The sequence below is a fragment of the Sprattus sprattus genome (genome assembly GCF_963457725.1).
Source record: "Sprattus sprattus genome assembly, chromosome: 13".
Classification (NCBI taxonomy): Eukaryota; Metazoa; Chordata; class Actinopteri; order Clupeiformes; family Clupeidae; genus Sprattus; species Sprattus sprattus.
The window spans coordinates 23,395,616-23,419,969 of NC_137911.1; the positions used below are offsets into that span (position 1 = coordinate 23,395,616).

Below are 24,354 nucleotides of genomic sequence, written 5' to 3' on the forward strand. Positions count from 1 at the left end.
CCCTCGGTCTTACACCAACTGTCTGCAACAGGTGTCCATTGTCCACTTGATTGCAAAGGTGTGTGATATGTGTATCATAAAGTGAAACCAAACAGTTATGATGCAATAACTTTTAATCAATTAAGTCTTCTAACAGTTCACAGGTGCTGATGTAGACTAGACATGACTAGACATGGACATAAATAGCCTAGGTGTTCTTTCAGCATGAGGCACTAACAATACTTTCAGTCCGTCCGAAATCAATCCAGCTACAAGTGATTTCATTGTTTCTATCACAACCAGAACCAGCCGGTTTTACACAGCCTTGGCAAGACCAACATAGTTGTTGGACAGGTTGAAGATGGTGTAGTACTGCCTAATGAAGACATCACCCAAGATCCAGAGGTTAGACCCACCATTGCCAAATCCAGTGCTGCACCCATAGTAGTTGGACTGCAGAGAATGAGATGTATAAAGTGTCATGAACACATTCACCATTTCATAATATTTTCTACAAACTTTTATATATAAAACTACAAAAAGTGTATTATGCAAAGCAGCAGTAGTTTTGTAGTGTATTTGTATTACTTCTGCTCTGAAACCAGGGCTTACCTGACGGACGTAGGCAGATGCGGGCAGGGTGAAAGCATGTCCATTGATGTTAATAGTAACTTCAGGCATGTTTGCAATGTTCTGGCAGTTCACAGAGGCCTAAGAACAGACATAGGTATTCACTTAAGTAAATTAAATAAATGTCACTTTAATGAAAGAATCTAAATGTTGAAATATATGTATAATAACTATGAAATAAGTATAGAAAGTATACCAAAATAGCAGTGTCCTCCAAGACTACTAGGGCAGTTGTTATAAAGCGTCTAAATGGTGCTTTTTGAAAATGGCAAGTTATGCCACATAATAACTTGGAACACTGTGTACAAGCACTTGGTTAAACTTACACCACCAACTGCGTTGTTGAGGCTTGAAATATCACTGTTTGGTCCAACGATCAGAGAAGTGCCAGTGTCCACAATTGCCTGGCATCCACCATTGCAAGCAACAACATTGCCGTTGACGGTCATACTAGAATCAGCAAAACTCTGATCAATCCCTGCTGCTTCATACCAAGCAAGAGGTGCATACTTTCTTGGGAACTCTTACAACATGTTAGCTTTTCAAAAGTTAGTTCTCACTGCTTTGTGTGAGCATGGTTTGAATTACACATGTATTTAGACAAAGAATTATAAATGTACCTTTCAACAGTGATCTGCCAGTAGGTCTCAGAAGACAGGGGGACCCAGACGAGGTTGCCGGTGTAGTGGGCGGGATCATACCCACCGAAGGTCACCTCACTGCCAGTCTCAGAGTTGCTGTGCAGGAGGTAGATGATAGAACATCAACTGCTTATTAAGAAACACTTTGACAAGAGTTCTGTTACAGAGATGCAGGCTACTATTGAAATGGATTATAAGCACAACAAGCTCTGTGTTAGGGCACACAGTTTGTTGGAAGTTGGTACCTGCTCAGGTACACAGAAAAGTAATCCTGCACCAGGCCCTGCTGCACCATGTTGTTGAAGACCGTCTGAGCCCCAGAGGCAGCCAGGCTGGGGAAGGCCAGACCCAGAATACCGTCAGCCTGCATGTGAGCCATGAAGGGAGCCTCGCTCTCGCTCAGTCCAAACGTCTGGTGAGGCACTTGGATACCTCCAACCTAACAAGGATGAATTGCAGGCAGGGTATTTTAGATGGTTAAAGAGTGTGGATAATATTAACTTTATGAGTGAAGTTTAATCCTCAGTTGTCACAATTCTTGGATGAATTTACAAAAAGCTATTCAATTTTTTTTACTGGATAGCTACAAGTTTTATAATATGTTCTTTTATACTACTGATTAGTCAGTTTATGATTGTTATGTTTTTTTTTTTCATAACACTCACGGCAACAGTGTCAGTGCCCAGGAATCCATCCATACTGCCAGTTCCGTATTGGATCTGCAGGGATTTCTGAAGATTCCTGAAGGTTGAGGATTGGCTGGGGTTGAATTTTTGGTGGTTGTCTAAAGAAAAACATTGGCAACCATTGTTAGGTTAATTAAACCGTGACAAAATTCTTACATTTGATGTTGATGCTTAACTTCTAATTCTTTATAATATATCATTATATTTCACCTTCACAATAACACCATTTCTGGTTTACTATTACATGAATTGGTACATGGTAGAGGTAATTGTAAACATACTGCAGGCAGCACTGCTGCAGTACACAGAGGGCACCCAGAGGTTGGAAGAGCCAGTGTCGAAAATCACACTGAAGGACTGAGGGGGGGTACCGATGGAGATCACCCCAAAGAAAGCAAGCTGTGGGGGTGGAAGTAGCACATTGTCAGGTTGGAAATGTCTCAAGTCCCATTAATGGCCATTCATATCCATAAGAAATGTTGAATTGCGGTTCAAATGAGATTATTGACTCACATCAGCGTCGTTTGTCATCTGCTCTGTGCCTGCAGCATATTCCTGGAACTTGGCCATTGGTCTGTAGGGGAATTGCTTACTGTACTCCTCCCAGAGGCCCTGCTCTTCCAGACTCTCCCTAGCAGTCTTCCCCTTATTCAGAGGAATCCTGGGAGAGAGAACCCAGGCTCAGCATGGTACCATGTGTCACATAGTTTAAAGTTTGATACGGTTATAGGTTATAGGCAAGTAGTAGTAGGACATCTTTGGACAAAACACTTCAAGAATAGCAGAAAAACAATAACTGACCTGAGGAGGCACTCGGAGAGCGCCACAATGGCACAGAGGATAATGGCTGCCTTCATGATTGTTAGTCTGCTCAATGCCTTCACCTGGAGCTCAGTGAGCCATCAGTCAAACTTGGCCCTTTTATACATACAACCTGCCCTAATTTCTGTTTACTTTTTGATTCACCTTGATAAAGTACTGTGAACTCTTATAATTGGTCTGATAGCAAATGGAACAGATAAGCTGTATGTAAACATCATCTTCAAGTTAATTCTGATGGTAAATGGGCAGATACACTTACCTGTAGTTTCATCAGTGCCACCTATGCTATTGTTGACAATTGCAGTGCTTTAGCATGTTTTTATGTAGTTAGCGCACTAATTTGAGAGCAAAACGTCTTACTGCTGCTTTAGCACAAATCATTTTTGGAGGTTGTTTCTTCTATACTGCCACATTTGTTATTAGTTTCCAAAGACATTTTGATTAGTGTTTGCGACTTGATTAGTTCTGTTTCACCCTTCAGGGACAGAGGCCTGTTTGACTCTTTTAGGAAGTCTAACATGCCTTGATGTTTTTGTATATTTCCCCTAGTATTGATGCACAAATGGCTTATAGGATTATGTTATAGAGGACATCAGCAATAACAACATTAAAGTAAAAGTAAAAAAGTAATGTTTTAAAATAAATTTTTATTTAAATCAAATGTAAAATCACCCTAACAAATACCTTTATTCAGAGGTGCTCAGAATTTGTACAAAAAAACATTGTAAAGATTTCCAGCTAAGACTTTTGAAGTCTGAACCTTGTAAACATAGGTGTTGGCTTTACATAGGTGAGTTTAGCATTCAGAAAGTGAGTGTGGTTTCACTACTACATATTTATAATAGCAGAGTGACCTGTTTCTTTCCTAAATGTGTGTCCCTACAAATGCATATTAATGAGTTACCTGGGACACCTCAGACAAAGACAATGGCCATTGCATAATGGCTCTGGAATATCTTTGTGACTCACTACCCCCAGAGGTTTTCACGCCACACCATGGTCCAATAGAGATCACTGAATCACCATTACTTATCATATGAATCATTTGCTAATGGGTGGGACAGACTGAAATGACAGACTGAAATGTGTAAGAGATCAGCTATATTCTCCTTACAAAGTACTTATTTATATTTATATTTCAAACTGTATATATTTTAAAAGAAAAGGGTCCAAGGTTCATGCGGGGTTTCTTTATATGTCTGTAGGACAAAAACTTGCAAAGAAAAACATTTCCCACCGGTGGGTAACTGTCCCAGAAGCGATTCAGATAGATTACCAAATGTTGTCAGGGAAATTGTTGAAATGTACATAATATTCAGCTGTAAATATACATATTAAGCAGAGATAGATACATGTACTGTGTGATGGAATTCTAGTTTTAATACTGTTATAGTGGATATGTGTGTAGACATGTTACCAGTGTAATACTTCGTTACTGTACTTAAGTCCTTTTTTGGATATCTGTACTTTACTTTACTACTTATATTTCTGTTTACTTTTACTTTTACTTCGCTACATTTGGCAAAGAAAACTGTATACTTTTACTCCGATACATTTCCCCTGAAACCTTCGTTACTCGTTACAAAATCAAAACATCTTTAGAAAAAAAAAATAATCATGAGAGTGATGAGATCACAGACTGCAAGCAGGTTTGGTGAATCAGTTGACCTATCGCACGTTAATGTGCTTTGAACCATTCGCAAAAGCCCCCTTAAAGGACGAGGACAAGCGCTATATCTGTCAGTGTCAGTGATTCTTTGTCAGTTCGGTGTATCTAGGAACAGGGGCACCATGGCACAGGGAGAGTGCCCCCCAAAAAGAAAATATAAGACATTTTACAACAGACTATACAAAGGTGTACCCCTGTCTTATAAAAGTAAATCACAATGACAGTCTTGCACGCTGTACTATCTGTAACAGTGATTTCAGCATTGCCCATGGTGGGTTAAATGACTGTAAAAGACATGTTTCAACAAGTTTCATTTCATGTGCATATTATTCATGCCAGCTAGTTGCCAGGGCTACATGTAAACAACAAGCTCCTTAGACTTGTTTAAAGTTGCAGTGGTATACAAATAAATGCAGTTAACATAAATAGGATAGTATTAGCAGCATATACAACCCGAATTCCGGAAAAGTTGGGACATTTTTTAAATTTGAATAAAATGAAAACTAAAAGACTTTCAAATCACATGAGCCAATATTTTATTCACAATAGAACATAGATAACATAACAAATGTTTAAACAGAGAAATTTGACACTTTTATCCACTAAATGAGCTCATTTCAAATTTGATGCCTGCTACATGTCTCAAAAAAGTTAGAACGGGGGCAACAAATGGCTGAAAAAGCAAGAAATTAGGAAAAGATTCAGCGGGGAGAACATCTAGCAACTAATTTAGTTAATTGCGATCAGGTATATAACATCATTAGCTATAAAAGGGATGTTTTAGAGAGGCAGAGTCTCTCAGAAGTAAAGATGGGCAGAGGCTCTCCAATCTGTGTAAGAGTGCGTAAAAAGTTTGTGGAATACTTTAAAAACAATGTTCGTCAACATAAAAATTGCAAAGGCTTTGCAAGTCGAATCATCTACAGTGCATAACATCATCAATAGATTAAAAGAAAATGGAGAAATCACTGTGCGTAAGGGACAAGGCCGAATAGCTTTATTGGATGCCCGTGGTCTTCGGGCCCTCAGACGACACTGCATCACTCATCGGCATGATTGTGTCAATGACATTACTAAAGGGGCCCAGGAATACTTCCAGAAACCAATGACGGTAAACACAATCCACCGTGCCATCTGCAGATGCCAACTAAAGCTCTATCATGCAAAAAGGAAGCCATATGTGAACATGGTCCAGAAGCGCTGTCATGAACTGTGGGCCAAGGCTCATTTAAAATGGACTATTTCGAAGTGGAATAGTGTTCTATGGTCCGACGAGTCCAAATTTGACATTCTTGTTGGAAATCACGGACGCCGTGTCCTTCGGGGAAAAAAGGAGGGAGACCTTCCATCGTGTTATCAGCGCTCAGTTCAAAAGCCAGCATCTCTGATGGTATGGGGGTGCATAAGTGCCTACGGTATGGGCAGCTTGCATGTTTTGGAAGGCACTATGAATGCCGAAAGGTATATAAAGCTTTCACAGCAACATATGCACCGCTCCAGACAACGTCTATTTCAGGGAAGGCCTTGTGTATTTCAGCAGGACAATGCAAAACCACATGCTGCAGCTATTACAACAGCTTCGTCGTAGAAGAGTCTGGGTGCTGAATTGGCCTGCCTGCAGTCAAGATCTTTCACCTATAGAGAACATTTGGCGCATCATTAAATGAAAAATTCGTCAAAGATGACCACGAACACTTCAGCAGCTGGAAACCTATAGAAGGCAAAAATGGGACCAAATTCCAACACCAAAACTCCAGACACTCATAACCTCGATGCCCAGACGTCTTCAAACTGTTTTGAAAAGAAGACAAGATGTTAAACCATGGTAAACATGCCCCCGTCCCAACTATTGAGACCTGTAGCAGGAATCAAATTTGAAATGAGCTCATTTTGTGCATACAATTGTAAAATTTCTCTGTTTAAACATTTGTTATGTTATTTATGTTCTATTGTGAATAAAATATTGGCTCATGTGATTTGAAAGTCATTTAGTTTTCATTTTATTACAATTTAAAAAAACGTCCCAACTTTTCCGGAATTCGGGTTGTAATAAATAGTAAAATAATCTACATATTTAAACACAATTAACAAAGAATTGCATAGGGCTATAGCTTATAGAATGATATTATGCTTTTATGACTTTTAGGGACCACAACAGAAATACGTAGGCCTAGGGGGGGAATACCTCCCTGAAATGACTTTTTGCAGGTTGGGATGTCTGGTAACGTAGCAGTGTGGAGCAAGTTAGCTGCTAGTAACGTTATTGTTCAAGGGATGTGTGTGCATGTTACTGAAAGGCTGAATTCTCGCAATTTTGAGAACCAACGTCTTTTGAAGATGAACAGGACATTTTCAGTTTTAAGTAATGACTGGGTTGTTACTTTCGGTGCTGTTTTAGTATGGCCTATTGTGTTAAAATCAGCCCATGTTTATAAGTTTGCTCATTTTAGTCTGAATAAACTTCATAATTCTAAAAATATATATATATATATTAACAGCATTAACTTGTACTTTTACTTTCAATACTTAAGTACATTTAATATCAGAAAATTATTTTTGATACTTAAGTACAGTGAAGATCAGATACTTCAATACTTTTACTCAAGTAGTATTTTAAAAGGTGACTTTTACTTTTACTTGAGTCATTTTCCAGTCTGGTATCTGTACTTTTACTCAAGTATGGCTTTTGGGTACTTTATACACCACTGGTTTCCTTTCATGTAATTAATTACAATCAGAATCAGATTTTTTAGGCTACTCTTTGATTGAAAGATGAGAGCTGGTGCAAATTTAAACAAGAGAGCCAACCCAAAACAATGCTCAAAATTTGAGCGCATAGGCTACTGCAAAATGAGTGCAGACTGTCAGACCATGAAAAAATGCAAAGAAACCGATTGAAATGTTAATTTGTAATCACAAACATCTTTCTTCACCAGCATTTTAATTAGTGCTCATATTCACCTGTATGAGGGACACCCCCTCTCATGTTAGGCATGTCCCAATGCATGCTATGGCTTCTCTTCAAAAGTACTCTGGTAGCCATGCTCATGCACTGAAGGTTTTAAGGAGTGTTCCTGCACTCATTGGTGAGAAATCTAATCTGTAAAGAATCTCCCCTCGCTTTAGCTTACATTTTCCCTTTTTGAGTCCAAAGTGGAACAATGTCCACTGAGTTTTTCTCATGCAAGTATTCAAGTATTTCTGCAGTGGCATGCAGCTCTTCCAAGACCATAGCCAGATATGACTGCTTCCCCTTAGCATGGGGATTATTTATACGGGCAGCCCAAAGCTATTTTTACACACAGCCTTTTCTGGACTTTGGACACCTTGAGTGATGGTGCCATGACATACTTTACTGACAGAGTTACTGTTCAGCTCCGGACTGTATGATGTTAATTGATTCAATACCTCCAGTCTTAGAGTGCAGAATTATGAAATGTCAACAAAAGAAGGATATAGGCAGCAAATACACAAATAAAATTCAACGGAAATATAGCATTACAGATAGAAACCTCACTTACAATAATGCCAAGGATACCTAAGGAACAAGAACAGGTGAATGATTAAATCATTTGTAAGTCTAATGATTAAAAAAAAGGCAAACATAATGTTGTCCTCCTCTATAAATTCTAATATTTTCTACAGTCCTGCTATAAGTAGGTTTATTTTCAGAGATTGTATGTACGCAGTGGATGATTTGTTGTTTTCTTGTTTGGATGTCTTTTTGCAGGTCTAACCAAAAGTGCATCTCAGAGAAGCTGCTTGGTGCTTTTGTTGCTGTTTGTCCCCCAACATAATACACCCCACAGCCAGCGTCCCGACATTTAACGGTCAAGAAGGACTCGAGTGCGCCTCCTGGTGGTTCATGCTGACAATTTCTTTAACCGCAGTAAGTGACATTTCGGTGTCTTCCACTTCATACTTATCCTGTCATTGAAACAACTCAAGTACATGCATCTATTCCAACGAAAAATTAAAGCTTACATTAAAGTGTTGTTAAAGAGCATTTATGATAAAATAATTTAAATAATGCATTTAAACACTACAACGATTTTTTTTATTTGTATCTCTCTAACTGAATGATACTCTTACAACAAAAATCATAAAAGCTCTCAACTGACCCTCATTCATTTAGGATTATTTTTGACATGACCATAGTGTGGATTACAGTTTTGCCTTTGTCTCTGACCTATGAATTAACCCTACGGTCCCTTCTTTGATCCCAGAGTGGCTGTTTTGAAAGCAAAATGACCAGAGAGAGAGAGAGATCCTTCTGAGAAAGAATATATTCAAGGGGAGAGTAGAATGAATTTGTGTTGTTGTACCACAGCTGATGCTGTACCTTAAGGATATTTATTGTAAGATTGTATCATGATGGTGTCACACAATCAAATACCTACAGTACAAATCTGCCATTTAGACTTGCATTAGGCATTAAACAGGTTTGTGAATCCTGTAAACCTCTTGTGCAGTGCAAGTAAGAGATGGCACGTTTTCATCCTTCATACCCAGCCCAGCTTTACCTTTGTCATGACCTGAGGTGGGCCTATAAACCCAAAGAAACCATTTTACCTCAGCAACCTAATTTTTGACCTTCCTGTAATGCCTTTGTAACCTTTGCCTTCATTATATGTAGCTTTGTGGTCTTCAAACACATTCACTTAAAATGCACAATTGATGTCAGTTTAGAATAACTGTTTTTTCCATTCCGTTTTCTTAGTCAGAGCGTGCAGAAAACACCAACAGCACTACTTGTCAACTTCATATCAAGACTGATGGCACAAGACCAAGATGAAGGACGAAGTCCTGCCAAAACTGTTATCTTCTAAACACAGGCCATGCTTTCCACACCCATGAAACAGTCGATATATTTCCTGTTATGTTTATTTTTAACCTAGTTAGATATTCCTATAATAAATTCATACTCTTAAAATATGTTTTTATTTTAGGAAATGTAATTTAGCCTGAGTCACATTATATGTATCTTTTACTCCCACTGAAAACAAATGTACAGAACATTATTAGCAGGGCTCTTAGACAACAAAAGTGAGGAAACGGTATTTGGACTTTTGCTGAAAAGTGAACAGCTCCGATGGTGCTAATTCATATTGAGCACGACTGCTTTGTTTACAATAATTTCACCGTAGAAACAGTGCAGCAGGTCTGCTGTTTGTTGTGAAAAGGCATCTAGGTTAATAAGGCCACAACAGATCACAGTGACGCATCTTGAGAGGTTGTTTTTGGTGCGATTTGTCTACAATGAAGATTACACAAAAACTATACCATCCGGATTTCCATCATAACTTGGTGCCAAGGTGTGAGATCTACGCTTTCTGAGTGCCCTTTTAGCTGCTGTGCCACCTGCGTAAATTGCACACAACCCTTCTCTCAGTTAGAGACCGTATGGATGCTGCTGCTGCGGTGTGATGCTACAGCTGTGTGATTTAGAAAGTCAAAGAAAGGGAGCCGACATTTTATATTTGTTTGTTCTGCGTTGTATGAGCCAGTAATGCTGTGATACTGATGAAGACAGAGCTGAGGTGAGGCAGGACGCGATTTGGATGTCAGGAGGCTGAGCTCAGCTCTAGTAGGCTCCGGCCCAATGAAACCCCTGAGTACATGCATGAACAGTACAGGTTTACATGACAAATGACAATTCCCATTTGAGCTTAAGTTTTTTATTTGACATTTCTTTACTGGGTATTGTAGAATTTAGCTATGCAACTGCAGGTATACAAGTTTTGATAGTCAGATTATATAAGAACATAGTTAAAAGAAACTCCTGATGGTTGTCATTTTGGTCTTCTCCATTGAGAGCAGATGATGCCTTTCTAAATCAGAGCGGCTGCAGCTGCAGCAAGCCAGCCCACTGAGGCTCCCGTCGTCGCAACTGCTGCTGTGGCTCCTGCAGACAGACCGGCTGCACCTACATGCAAAAGAAAGACTCTTTAACTTCCTTTTGAAATTACATCTTTATAGTAAAGAAGGGGTTAGCCTATATCATATGTATGGCAACATATTTTCACATAATGGGATAGAGGTGCTGGTATAATGCCATTGCTGTGTTTTCTTTGAAAATAAAATGGTGTAAAGTCTATTCTGTCAGAGTTCAGAGAAAAAAAAAACATTTCAGATAATCGACACTCAGCTTCTGGGCTTTCATGGTGTTTTTAGTTGACCACTGGGCTTTCATGGTGTTTTTAGTTGACCACTGGCCTTTTGCCCATAGGTTTTCGGGTGGTGAGGTACAGAAAAACATTCAACCTTTTTGCCACTTGCTTTAAAACAATCTTTATTCATGAATACATTTTAACTGATTTTAACCAACATTTTTATAGACGGTACGGCTGATATTTTCAAGAGACTATGCCAAGGATATTATTTAGACATTCCAGGATTTACTAACAGTTTATGTTATTTTTTTAATATTCACACCCAGCTACACTTAAGATGATATTGGAGGTTGTACCGACCAAAATCCACTGGTGGATCGATATGTTTGCTATCTGATGGGTATAGCTCTGTTGCCATCTCACCCCCTATCCCCCAGAGTCCTCCGTACAGGTATGATTAACCGTGACTTGTTTCTCTTTTCTGTTAAAGTAGCAATACGGAGTTCTGTTCCAAAACTAGTAGGCGAACTACCTAAAATGCATGCAAAAACCTTTCAAACATCACCAACAGCTCAGCTGACACTGATAGAAGTTGCTAACACACTAACTGGTGTCTTTTGGCAGTTTAGCTGGCAATGTCATGCGTGTGAAAGCTTTTCTTCCATTTTTGCAGGGTGTACCAGCCCATTACTGGTGATGCCTCCTCCATCACCCTGACCGTCCCCCAAGCCCATCTGTCCACCATGGGATCCAGAGCCTTCAGCCGCTCTGCCCCTCACCTCTGGAACTCCCTCCCCCCTGATATCAGAAACATTGACCCTAACTCAATCGCTCTTTTTAAAACACAAATCAAAACACACCTGATAGGTGAGAAATCACCCTAAGTTACTTCAGGACTCCGGAGTTGTCAATAAGTATATTTATTCAACAAGAACAATTGCAATCGGGCTCACTCACAAAACGAGGATGAGAAGTGAAGCAATTTCACTTAGGAACCACAAGGTTTATATGCTTAGATTTGTCTAATGCTGACGCCGTAAGTGTAAGAAATCATAGTCAAAACAAGGTTCTCGTCCGAGCTTCTTGCACATTCACAAGGTTAAGGAAACAATAAATGGCGCCAGTGAATCAAGTTACACATAATACACAGAGACACAGAAAAGCCATGTCTCTGAAAAAAGAAAAGCATATTAGATCATGATTAAAATAAGGCACTTGATTCATATATTCTTATGTTATTAAGTGTTTGTAAATAATCTCCATCAACACCTGTTTAAGCAAGCCTATAACCTGTAAAGTTGTTGCTGTATTATTCAATGTTTTATTCACTGTTGTAAGGCGACCTTGGGTTTCTTGAAAAGCGCCCTATAAATAAAAATGTATTACACAGAACTTCATATGGCATTTCCGGGATGGCTAGTGGGGAAGACAAAGATGTTTCTGTCCTTCACATAACCATATGCTATCAAAATGAATTTGAGGATGGTACCAAAACTAGTTGCCTGTAAAACCAGCTCTCAAAGTGTCAAAATTGTTGCATAGTGTTACTTTAAGACTACAGCCCAGCTCTTCTGGCTCTTAAGCTTCTTACAGCTTCAGCCCATTAAATCAGGAAAAGTCATTAAATACGAAGCAAAAAATATGTCAGTCATTTATTTAGAGACGTTAAACATTGAATGTGGTCAAATTGACCCCAAACATAATAGGAGGGTTTTAAGATGACAGTGGAGGTTGTACTGACCAAAATCCACTGGTGGATCGATATGTTTGCTATCTGGGTATGGCCAGACTATGTAGTTTAATTTCTAAGGAAACGACAGCCCAGGCTTTGGACCCACCCCAAGGAAGGACCATCGCGCACCACCAGTTAGGTCCCGAACAAAAAGCAACTGGTGGACCGTTATGCTTGCTATCTGGGTAGTTTGCATTTCCTGACTCGGCTCTCAAAGCATAATACAAGTGTCTTACCTGCTGCCTGCCCCAAAGCCACCAAACTCCCAGCTGCCACAGCTCCTCCGTTAGCCACTGCTGCGGTAGACATCATGCTGGCGGCTATGGATCCTGCAGCTATCCCACCTGCAGTGAATCCTATTGCACCCAGCACAAACGGTGTGGCGACCACCGCACCCGCTATGAGTAATAAGAGATTAGATAAAGAACATTACTGAAGATCTCTTATAGGTTATTTTCAGTTATATACCAGAAATAGTGAGTAGGGGGAATTTGTCCTTGCCCAGGCAGGCATCACTTTGAGAAAAAATAAGTTAAACTCACTTGCTCCTGCTGCTGCGGCCACAATAGTCACTGTACCAAACAACAATGCAAGTACGACGTCAGTGGGTAATCTTACTTTAAATGTTTGAAATATGTCATAAAAACGCAAATCGATTAATTTGAAAGCATATGGTTCGGGCGAGGCTACTTACACAGTCCCATGGTTGTTGATACGAAACTCAAAATGTCTAATGTGGTATTTATAGCGATCTATTCTACAGCTCTGTTTCAATATGTTTCATTCAGCTACTTCCTGTGCTTATTCCTGTGTTTCAACACTGTAACTGGCTGTGATTGGCTGCCTAGAGCCCCCACCCTCCCTTTTCTCCCGATAACGCTGGGTGCCCACGGTAGATATGTCTTGCGTTTAGTCAGTAGGCGAAAAGTCGGCTGGGGGGCGTGGTCAGAAAAAAGGGATAGCTTTTGAGCGCTCGTGGATTTGGAAGCACCCACCCAACACCGTACGTGTTGTAGCCGAGGTTATAACCGCCTATTTTGTGCTGCCAATAAAGTCATCATTAAAATACATAATTAAAAACTCAAACTCCACGTAGTGACTGAGATCGCTAATATTGGAGTGGGTCATTTGCCCCAAAATCTGCTCATATGCAAAGTAAACAACAATCAATGTAATGTTATATGAAACTTATTAGCAGCCAGCTAGCTAGCCACTATGTATTCCAATGGGGGTTTCGGTTAAAGTTGTAGCGGCAAGCTAGCAGTAATAGTTCAGTAATAGTTCAGAGTTCAGTTAAGATTTTGTGCTGATTACTTTAATTTATAATTTGTGTACATATTCTATCTAAACCATATCAGCCAGTTCAATCACGAAAACGTATGTAACATATTTAGCAGCTAGCTAGCTACAATGCTACAATGTGTTTTCAATGGGGTTTCGCTCATAGTATTAGCGACAAGCTAACTAAATGTTGAGAGCTTAATTTAAGCTCTACAATATTCAGTTTGACCTCACAGTATTCGTGTAGCATATAAACAACAAACCGAGTCAATTAGACGTATACAAGTCGTGTAGATAACCTTTATTCACATAAAATATGTCACGGTAAATGAGTCCCGATGTCCGCCATCTTGTTTCAAATTTTTTGTTTACTCCCGCCCCTATGAGCTACGTTGACTTCCAAATCACACACACGCCGAACTGATTGGCTCTCAGCAGGCAGCAAGTCGCCTTCATTTGCATAGAGTTAAAAAATCCCCAACTTTTAGCAGCCAGGAGAGCCGACTTTTTCCTCAGCCGTTGTCGGCAGCCGACAAGTCGCCTCCATTCTATCCCAATGAGAGCGACATAAAGTCGTGTCCCGTGGGCATCCACCGTAAGTGATTTCCAGAGAAACGAAACTCAAAACTGGTGTGCGACTCCGCCCCTCGCGTCGATCTGCGTTGTCATGGTTATTGGTGGAGACAGGATGAATAGGCCGTAAGGTGAACACGGTTTTCGTTTCAGCCCGTTCCACTCACTGGCATCTACACAATCTTTAGCTTATAAAAAAGAACGAGTCGTGGTTAGTTACCAAAAAAAAGTTCGTCGCTGATTTTCCAGTCGATTGTCTATATGGCTTTGTTTCATGCAGAACTAGAGACTTCAGAGCGTAATAAGATTTTTGTCGGGAGCCGTGCCACGGTTCGACACGTGATCATGCTACACCAATGAGAAGGCTGCATTTGTCAACAGAATGGAAAAATGGCGGCTCCCGTGTGGTTAGAAACATCGTTAAAGATAGAGGAAAACATCCGAACATCCTCAAAAGTGGGCTAAATTAATTCTAATTAGTGCTGTATAGATAGCCGCGTCCAAGAATAACAATGAGGCAAATATACGATAATGTTATTTTTATGTTAAGTCATTGACATCAAGTTTAACATACATGGGAATACCCATTACTGTGGATCTTACATGGACTGTGAACACCCACCGAAGAAATCAAGGCAAAGACTGTACTTCCTACATCAGCTGAGGAAGTTCAGCACCATCAGCTGTGTGTCCTGACAGCATCACTTGGTATGGGAACTGTACAGCCTGTGACTGCAGCACCGAATCATCAGAGCATCTCTCCATATTCTGCAGGAGACCTACAAGAAAAGACCTACCTACCAGCGCCCAAGGTATTGTAAAGGATTCCTAACATCCTGACCATGGACTTTTCAAAACACTGAGGTCAGGCAAACGTCTCTGCTGCTACAAGACCAGAACAGAGAGACTGAGGAGGAGCTTCTTTCCTCAAGCATTCCTTATCCTGAACACACACAATGACTATAAAACATCAATTACACCTTTTTTCACACACTGCTCTTTAAACTCCCTCTTGCTATTTATGAAAAATATTTCTTGATCTTTCTTTCTTCACACTCGCACAGAAAAAACAGTAGTATTTTTATGTATGTGACAAATAAACCTCCATGTATCAATAAAAGGCAGTAATTGTAAATACCAATGACCATCTGTTTGTTCATTCATTCATTCATTCTTCCACAAATGAAAACAACACTAATGAACCATAAAAACACTCTTTATGAAACATGAAATATGATATATAAAACTGTACAAAACTGAATAAGAAATAACAGATTAGGGACACTCAGTCCTCACTGTTAGTGTCAGTGTCAGGACAGTTATCTTCCAGTTCCTACAGCAACGACATAGGTCAACTATGCAACACAATCCTGCAGAAAAACATCTGTCTGTCTCACAGGCACCTTTGCAGCCACAGTGTATCACATGCAAAACACTGTCAGGGGCCGGATTTCTAGTCATCCAGGTGACATGCAAGTTCCCATTCTCTATTTGCCAACCATATCCAGCAGGTGATGGAGCACTTATATTATGTTTGAGACAGGACCTCATTATTGCAGCCTGGTAGTTTGCCCTTTTGCAGTGCTGATGGAGGGCATCAGTGGTAGGGGGAATGGATAATTCTGGCAAGGCTGATGATGTCATACAGAAAGCCTTGAACCTAGCTTTATTTACATTATCAGCTGCCGACTGATCATATAAGTGGCATACATACTGGCAAAGAAATGCAAATGTTGACTGCTCCAAGTTTAAGTTAGTACCTAAACTTTTAAAAGCCTTTAGGTACTCATCTTTCTCACATGCAACAGAAAATGTCTTTTTTTTCTCCTTTGCCATTAAAGGCACTTGTGGAGTCACACCCAGAAAATGTTTGAATTCCGATCAAGGCTGAAAACACTGGTTCCAAGAGCTGATGACACCTTGGTAATGTCAATGATACATGTCCTGTTGCCAGTCCCTGTAAAAAAACATATAAAGTGCATGGCAAATCTGTCTGCACACTTACAGCAATGACTGCCACATCTGTATATGCCAGACAGTGTAGCGGGTTGAAACGGAAACAGGGTTCACCTTACAGCCTATATGAGGATGTGCATGTGTGTGAGTGTGAGTGTGCACACACTGGGCACCTTCACGAGGCTTCTCTCCAGTCTTCTCTTCCACACACACACACACACAAACAGAGTTGAAGACCTTGTAAATGTTTTCCCACATAGTATGTTTTTGCATATGAAAATGCCAGTGAAAATGCCTTTAAATATTGTAAACATATAAAAGGTCAGGCACATTTATGTGGACCTTCCCTGCCATGTACTATCAGGTGATGTTTTAAAGACCCAGCTTGTTTAGAAGTTTTTCCACATTGGCATGAGTATCAACATATGCATTTGAGAAGGGCAAACTTCAAACTTCAGAATTCAAGCATTTACATGGCTTTTCTTCACTGTGCAACCGCTGATGGCATTTCAGACTTGATGTCCTAGTGTAGTGTTTCTCAACCACTGGGCCGTTGCACTTATCCTTATTACTACTGTATTTTGTGCTGTGTCTTACTGATATAATGTATTTAACCCTTATTTAATGTTAATCACAATTACAAACGAGGGTCTGACAGGGCTTACAATTAGGTGTGAGTGCTCCAGATCAATGAGGAAAAGTCAACCCCCTCCCTGGATTTCTAAAGTTGGGATGATTATTGTATTTCTGTGATGACTTCTTACAATGTTGCATGGAATTGTTTGTGTATCATCTAAGCCTATGATTTCTCATAGTTAAGATCACCTTAGCTGACGTAGGAAGTACAGTCTTTGCCTTGATTTCTTCGGTGTGCTGGGTGTTCACAGTCCATGTAAGATCGTCAGTAATGTGTATGCCCATGTATGTCAAACTTGATCTAAATGACTTAACATAAAAATAACATTATCGTATATTTGCCTCATTGTTCTTCTTGGACGCGGCTATGTATACAGCACTAATTAGAATTAATTTAGCCCAATTTTGAGGATGTTCAAGTGTTTTCCTCTATCTTTAACGATGTTTCTAACCGCACGGGAGCCGCCATTTTTCCATTCTGTTGTCAAAAAGCAGCCTTCTCATTGGTGTAGCATGATCACGTGTCGAACCGTGGCACGGCTCCCGACAAAAATCTTATTACGCTCTGAAGTCTCTAGTTCTGCATAAAACAAAGCCATATAGACAATCGACTGGAAAATCAGCGACGAACTTTTTTTTGGTAACTAACCACGACTCGTTCTTTTTTATAAGCTAAAGATTGTGTAGATGCCAGTGAGTGGAACGGGATTCATTTTCTAAAGCACTTTTCGTGCTTCACCTTGCGGCCTAGAAGGAATTCAGGTTACTTAAAAAAAGGAGAAAACGAGACCAGCAGCCGGGCATACACGAGAGCAGGCACGTGCAGAGGGGCTAAGGCAAGTTATCTCTGGTTCAAATTAGCTAACGTCAATTATTCAATTGCTGCGCTAGCGTAACTTTGTCAGTTATGGGACAGTTTATTAAAAATCGGCCATTCTATTAAACAAACGATAGGTTTAATAATGGATTAACATGACATCGTGAACGAAACACACGCATGCCGGTAATTAACAAGGTTACATTAACAAGCTAGACAGTTAGGACCATAGCCTATGGTTAGGACACTGTCCTGTCAGGGGCAGGTTCCTGCTAGTTAATAAACGTAGGTGTAGGCTACGGTGCCTTCCAGATTTGTTAAATTAACTGACTGTGAATTCATTGTATCTTCCCCATGCGGTGCATGAACAATGCTGGTATTGGATGTATTTATCTGCAATCGCGATGACCGTGAGTTGAGGCTGCTCCCTCTTGCATTGAGCTCTGTAAATTCTCGCCTCAAATTTAAGCTTGTTATCCACCATATCGAGTTTTAAATTGTATACATATCCCTCCATTGCATAATTAAGTCCCTTTTAAAGGGTTCTAGGCGAAATCAGGTCCTTTTGTCTCCAAAAGTTGTCTAGAGCCTCTTGGGATATAGTTTTGTCACTGATAGCTGCCATTGTAAACTTTAGTCAGCTGAGCTCTGATAAAGTGTCCGATTTAGCAACTGTCACAATGGGGGGCGGGGCTCAGCGATAGGTCAATTATAACGTGCTTGCAAATAGGATGCTGCAGGTAAAAAGCCAGCCTTCTCGGTCCCATCTAAATAGGCCTAATAAGACGCAAATTATTTCACTCATTAAAGATGCATGAGTTATTATCTTCACGTATATCGCTGTAGATTAGGCTAATTCATTGAACATTGTAGATGTACGAAAGACTACGTTGATTATGGCGTTGCCTAGCAACGCGTCAGTTTTGACAGTTATGAATACGTTTCCATAAGTTGTGGTCAAGGGTTAAATGTATTATTAGTGAATCATCTTTGTTCAATTGCATATGTGAGGCATTGTGTGCGTTCCTGCTACAAGTAAGTGTGTTTCAGGACGTTATAGTGTTTGTATTGACTTGTATTGTATTGTATTGAAGTGTTTAGCGCTTAGCATAACAGTTCGCGGTTAGCATAATAGTTCGCTATTAGCATGTTCTGTTATATGCTTTCTTGTATTAATTGATGCAATAGGGATGAATTTGTACTGTTCATAATGTAAACGTAATACAGATAAGATCTATGTTGATTAGAGTAATGTCCACGATCATATTTAGTAGTTTTGTAGTTGGTTATGTGTAGTGTAGGAATTATTCATTGATGTGACCCAGTGCAGTGCTGATTGGTCTCTGTTTTCATTGCAGACCACACCCATGTAACAACTCATGCAGTGTCATGTACAAAACAGATGATAGCCTATTAAAAGAGAACAAGAAGACTAGTGCCGTGATTGTGGTGTTCTTACAGACACTGCCCGAGCAGCACAATCTAGCAACCTACCAGATCATTATACAGTCCTTTTTACCTCAATAACATTTGGTCCTTCGAGCCGGATACAGTGTTGATTCGGGATCAAGATGCAAGAAAGCAGTGAAACAGTTCGTCAAAAACGGCAGACAAGCCTGCCACGTTACCTAGACGACTATGAGCTTGATGGAGCCAGTTACAAACATCACTATCCTTCAGCAGCGGGAATGCAAATGCACATGCAAGAGAATGAATGGAGACCCAGCATGGAGGGAGCAGTCCAGATGACACCCTCCTCACATCCACGCGCCTCATACCCCATGCGCCAAGTACAGTGGGACCCAGCCCTCGATGAACAAGAGGACGTGCTTTCCCCCAGCCTTCGCACAGTGTATGACCAGTGGAGTAAGCAGTCTGATGAGTGCTCACATTCCTCTTCTAAGCATGATGACGGCAGAGATGTTGCCACTGCATATAAAGCCGAGCTAGAGGAGCTCCGTAAGGAGAACATGAAACTACGCCAAGCTCACGAGTATATGTTAAACAACATTGGAGACTTCAGAGATGTCCACAAAGACATGAGGTCGCTAACAGAGAAGGTGACTGCCCCAAGAATAAGTCATATGCAGCATCATCAAACAGCCTGGCCAGAGTTACCTCCGCCCCCCCCTCCCCCTCCACCTCCTACGCCACGCGTCACAGATAGAGAGCATGACTACGGAGACGAAGGCAACTGGCCACCTCCCCCACCATGGCCACCAGCAGTGTCATCAGGACATCTTGATGGGCAAATGGTCTCAGCCATAGACAGAATGATGGCTGAACTACAGCTTATGAAACAGAGTGCGGCATCTAACCTAACGAATAGCCTATCTTCCACCCCCAGAGCAGGCTATTTCCAAAGGCCCATGCAACCTAGCAGGCCCATGCTATCCCAGCCATTTACAGCTGTAGGGACTCCAACACACTCCCCATTGTTCAGCCCCCCAAGCCATAGAGCCCAGTATGACCCTGGTTCCCGCTTTAGATATTTACCTAGACCCCGAGGCTATAGTTACTCACATATAGGCAATCAGCAGCCATTCCACTCATCTGGGTCCGAAGAGAGGGTGTACAGGGGGCCTAAGCCGAAGATCCCACTCTTCATCCACCGAGATCCAATGGAGTTCGCCCGCCTAAAAATAGCCCTAGAGAATCTGTTGCCTGCAGATACCACTGAGCTCTTTAAATATCAAGTCCTCACTGATCACTTGAAACTTGAAGAGGCCTGTCTTGTAGCTGATTCTTACCTCAATTCACCCACTCCCTACAGTGACACCATGTCAGCCTTAGATGAGAAGTTTGGGCAGCCTCATCACGTGGCTCTGAAGAGACTAGCCACTGTCATGGAGTCACCAGCGGTGAAGCGTGGAGATGCTGCGGCCTTCGAGAGGTTTGCACTGCATGTACAGTCTCTGGTGGGCATGCTTCAGACCCTGGGGCCTGATGGAGACGTGGAATTGAGATGCGGCTCACACGTCGCCCGTCTCCTCACCAAACTCCCACCTGAAATGAGAGCTGACTTTCGCCGCCAGATGATTCAGCGACCTGGGGTCACATACACCCTGATCGACCTGGCAGAGTGGCTAAGATACGAGTCCTGGTGCCAAGGCTATGAGGTCGAACTGACGAGCAACAGACATGGGGCCTCTGTGCTACATGGAGCGGAGGGCTCTACGGCTATAGTTCCACAACAACAACGCCCGGCATGGTCTGAGAGGAGGGACAAAGTAAAGCCGTACTGCCCATACTGCGAGAGCTCAGAGCATTTCCTTAATAAGTGCCAAGCCATTCAAAGTCTCACCAAGGAGCAAGTGATTGAGTGGATCAAAGCCAACAAACGATGCTGGCGCTGTGCAAGGAACCACCAAGCTGCGCAGTGTGACCTGAAGAAGCTGTGCAACGTGTGTCAAGGCAGACATTTAAAGGTCCTTCATGAGGTCAATAAGAGAGACTCGGCTGAGCCACGCAGAGAGGAGAGCTGTTTAGTCAACACCGCGACTGAGGTCCTCTATCTGGACCGCCCATCTGATTCATCTAGAGTCCTTCTAAAGATAATTAAAGTGCTGCTTATCCATCACGACCGCAAACTGGAGACATACGCTGTATTAGACGACGGTTCGGAGCGCACTATGCTCCTGCCAGAGGCTGCCAAGCAGCTAGGGCTAGAAGGCACTCCAGAAGAACTTAACCTGCGCACCATAAGACAGGACGTCGAGGTTCTCAGAGGAGCATGTGTGTCCTTCCACTTATCACCAGCTGCCCAGCCGAAGAACAGGTTTAAAATTACTCAAGCCTTCACATCACCACGTCTAAGCCTTGCAGAGCAGTCTTACCCCATCACATCGCTTCAGAGGAAGTACAAACACCTTGTCGGTCTCCCCCTCACGCAGTTTAACCAGGTTCAGCCCCTCATCCTCATAGGCGCTGACCACCCTCACTTACTCACCCCAGTCGAGCCCGTCAGATTGGGCCCACCAGGAGGACCCGCAGCTCTCCGTACTCGGCTGGGATGGACCCTGCAAGGCCCTGCAAGGCTAGTGCAGCAGACTTTGACACAACAGCAGTGCCTTTTCACCACCGTGTCTCCGCAGACCGCGGAACTGATGGAAAATGTGCAAAGACTGTGGCAGATGGACACGCTGCCATTCCAAAGTGACAAGGTAGTCATGCGGTCCAAGGAGGACCAAGAGGCTGTGGATATGCTAGAGGCAAAGACGACACGTGTGGAGGTAGAGGGTGTCTTGCGGTATGCTACCCCCCTACTACGCAAACGCCAAATGCCCTTCTTCAAAGCCACCAAGGAGATGGTAATGCCGAGTCTGAGGAGCACTGAGAAGAGGCTGGCAAGAGACCCAAAGCTAGCCGAGGCGTACTGTGAGGAGATCCACAAACTGGTCAAGGCAGGATCAGCCAAGAAGCTCAGCCCTGACGTCTCAACAGAGGGCGAATCATGGTTCATCCCCCATCATTTAGTTAGGCACAACGAAAAGAATCGTATTGTGTTTAACTGCTCATACCAGTTTCGTGGCCTGAACTTGAATGAGGCATTACTGCCTGGACCAACTCTCAGCGCCTCTCTTCTCGGAGTCCTACTTCGCTTTAGACAAGATGCAGTGGCCATTAGCGGCGACATACGCAGTATGTTCCATCAAGTCAGGCTCCAACCAGAAGACAGGCCACTTCTCAGGTTCGTTTGGAGAGACATGAGGCGAGAGGATCCCCCAGATGTGTACGAGTGGCAAGTCTTACCATTTGGCACAACCTGCTCCCCATGCTGCGCCACGTTCGCGCTTCAGTGCCACGTCAAGGAGCATAGTTCTGCCGATGAAGATGTGAGGCGGTCCGTAGAACAGTGCTTCTACGTCGACAATTGCCTACAGAGCGTGTCAACTGTTGAGGAGGCTAAGCAGCTTGTGGATAAGCTCCGTGTTCTTCTCGCCACTGGTGGCTTTGAACTCCGCCAGTGGGCAAGCAGTGCCCCAAGTGCAATCAGTCACCTACCCACCGAGGCCAGGTCCAACAGCCTTGAGCACTGGCTTTCGAAGGGTGATGCCAGCCATCCAGAATCTGCCCTCGGACTTACCTGGCACTGGGAGTCTGATAGGCTAGGCTACAAGCACCGACCCCTACAGTATGGAGAATTAACAATGCGGAATGTCTACAAGGTCCTCGCTCGACAGTACGACCCGCTGGGGTTCATTCTGCCATACACAACCCGTGCAAAGATCCTCGTCCAGCGCCTTTGGGATAAGCATCACAGCTGGGATGATCCACTGCTCCCCCAAGAGGTGCTGCGAGAATGGAAGGATTGGGAAACAGAGCTTCAAGTGTTGCCACGTATATCACTTCCCCGACCTTACGTACCAGCTCAGGTTGACGTACTCACCAGACAGCTGCACATATTCAGCGACGCATCCGAGAGGGCCTATGGCTCTACCGCGTATCTTCGAACCGAGGACACACAGGGTGGAGTCCACCTGTCATTCCTTGTGGCAAGATCAAGAGTGGCCCCACGGCGGCAAACATCAATGCCAAGATTGGAGCTCTGTGGTGCCCTTACCGGAGCGCAGTTGTATAGCCTGCTGGGAAAGGAGCTCACATTGCACATAGACCAGACCATACTGTGGACAGACTCCACTACTGTGTTGACGTGGCTCCAATCTGAATCGTGCCGTTTCAAGGTGTTTGTAGGCACACGTGTGTCTGAAATCCAGGAGTTAACAGACTCCAGCTGCTGGCGCTATGTAGACTCTGCCCAGAACCCTGCCGATGACATTACGCGGGGCAAGACCCTGGAAGAGCTAGCACAGCCAAACCGTTGGAGTCATGGGCCACCTTTCCTTCTCAAGGGACCCGAAGATTGGCCTGTGAGGCCGTCCACAATGGCCGAGCCAGATCCTGCAGAATTCCGTAAGCTTACATTCTGTGGCCTGACCTCCACAGCTGAGCAGCCCAGAATCTCCCGAGCTGAACAGTATGCCTGCTGGAGAGATCTTGTCGAGGCCACCGTACGGGAGCTTCATGGGGCGGCCACTGAAACTGTTGCTCCAACTGCCTCAGACTATCAGCAAGCAGAGATGCTGATCATCAAGCAGGCACAACGGGACAGTTTTCCGGAGGAGCTGCGCCTCCTCGAAGCAGGCAAGCCGGTGCAGCGCAGTAGCCGCCTGCTGACCCTGTCACCAGAGCTGGACCCTGATGCAGGGATCCTACGGGTGGGTGGGAGACTACGGCGAGCACAGGCACTAGATTCCAGTGCTATACATCCGATCGTCTTAGATCCCGGCCATCCAGCCACTAAACTCCTGATCCAGGACTATGACTCTCGCCTATGTCATCCTGGACCAGAGCGTGTGTATGCAGAGATGAGGCGGTCTATCTGGGTCCTGCGCGGGAGAGAGGCCATCCGACGCATACAGCACCAGTGCAAGGAATGTCGTAGATGGAAGGCCCGTCCTGCAGTGCCGAAGATGTCAGACCTACCTGTAGCTCGGCTACGGCTCTTCAAGCCGCCATTCTACTCAACTGGTGTCGATTGCTTCGGGCCGTTCCAGATCAAGATAGGCCGGCGCACAGAGAAGAGGTGGGGCATTATCTTCAAATGCCTAACAACCCGGGCTGTGCACTTTGACCTCTTACCCAGCATAGACGTAGACTCCTACCTGATGGCGCTCAGAAGGTTCATCGCTCGCAGGGGGGCCCCGGCGGAGGTCTATTCTGACCAAGGGACCAACTTCAAGGCCGGTGAGAAGGAGTTACGCGAAGCGTTCGCCAGCATGAACCCGGAACTCAAGAGACTCCTAGCCAAGCAGAAAA

The 24,354-nt window shown here is 43.0% G+C and overlaps 2 protein-coding genes across 2 annotated transcripts; both read right to left on the minus strand.

Annotated features, from left to right (window-relative positions):
• Nucleotides 1-294: 294 nt before the first annotated feature.
• On the minus strand, nucleotides 295-2,793 carry LOC308374454 (pepsin A-like; the record flags this gene model as incomplete). The annotated part of the gene is made up of 9 exons (XM_080850230.1): nucleotides 295-432; nucleotides 592-690; nucleotides 936-1,059; nucleotides 1,230-1,346; nucleotides 1,496-1,689; nucleotides 1,916-2,034; nucleotides 2,218-2,335; nucleotides 2,450-2,597; nucleotides 2,738-2,793. 9 exons carry the CDS (start codon nucleotides 2,791-2,793, stop codon nucleotides 295-297), a joined length of 1,113 nt encoding a protein of 370 aa, XP_080706356.1.
• Nucleotides 2,794-10,089: 7,296 nt separating this feature from the next.
• LOC308373898 (interferon alpha-inducible protein 27-like protein 1) lies at nucleotides 10,090-13,084 on the minus strand. Its single transcript, XM_080849561.1, has 4 exons — nucleotides 12,967-13,084; nucleotides 12,815-12,844; nucleotides 12,509-12,670; nucleotides 10,090-10,353 (listed from the first exon to the last, which is right to left on the minus strand). Exons 1-4 carry the CDS (start codon nucleotides 12,974-12,976, stop codon nucleotides 10,259-10,261), a joined length of 297 nt encoding a protein of 98 aa, XP_080705687.1. The 5' UTR covers nucleotides 12,977-13,084; the 3' UTR covers nucleotides 10,090-10,258.
• Between the last annotated feature and the right edge of the window lie 11,270 nt (nucleotides 13,085-24,354).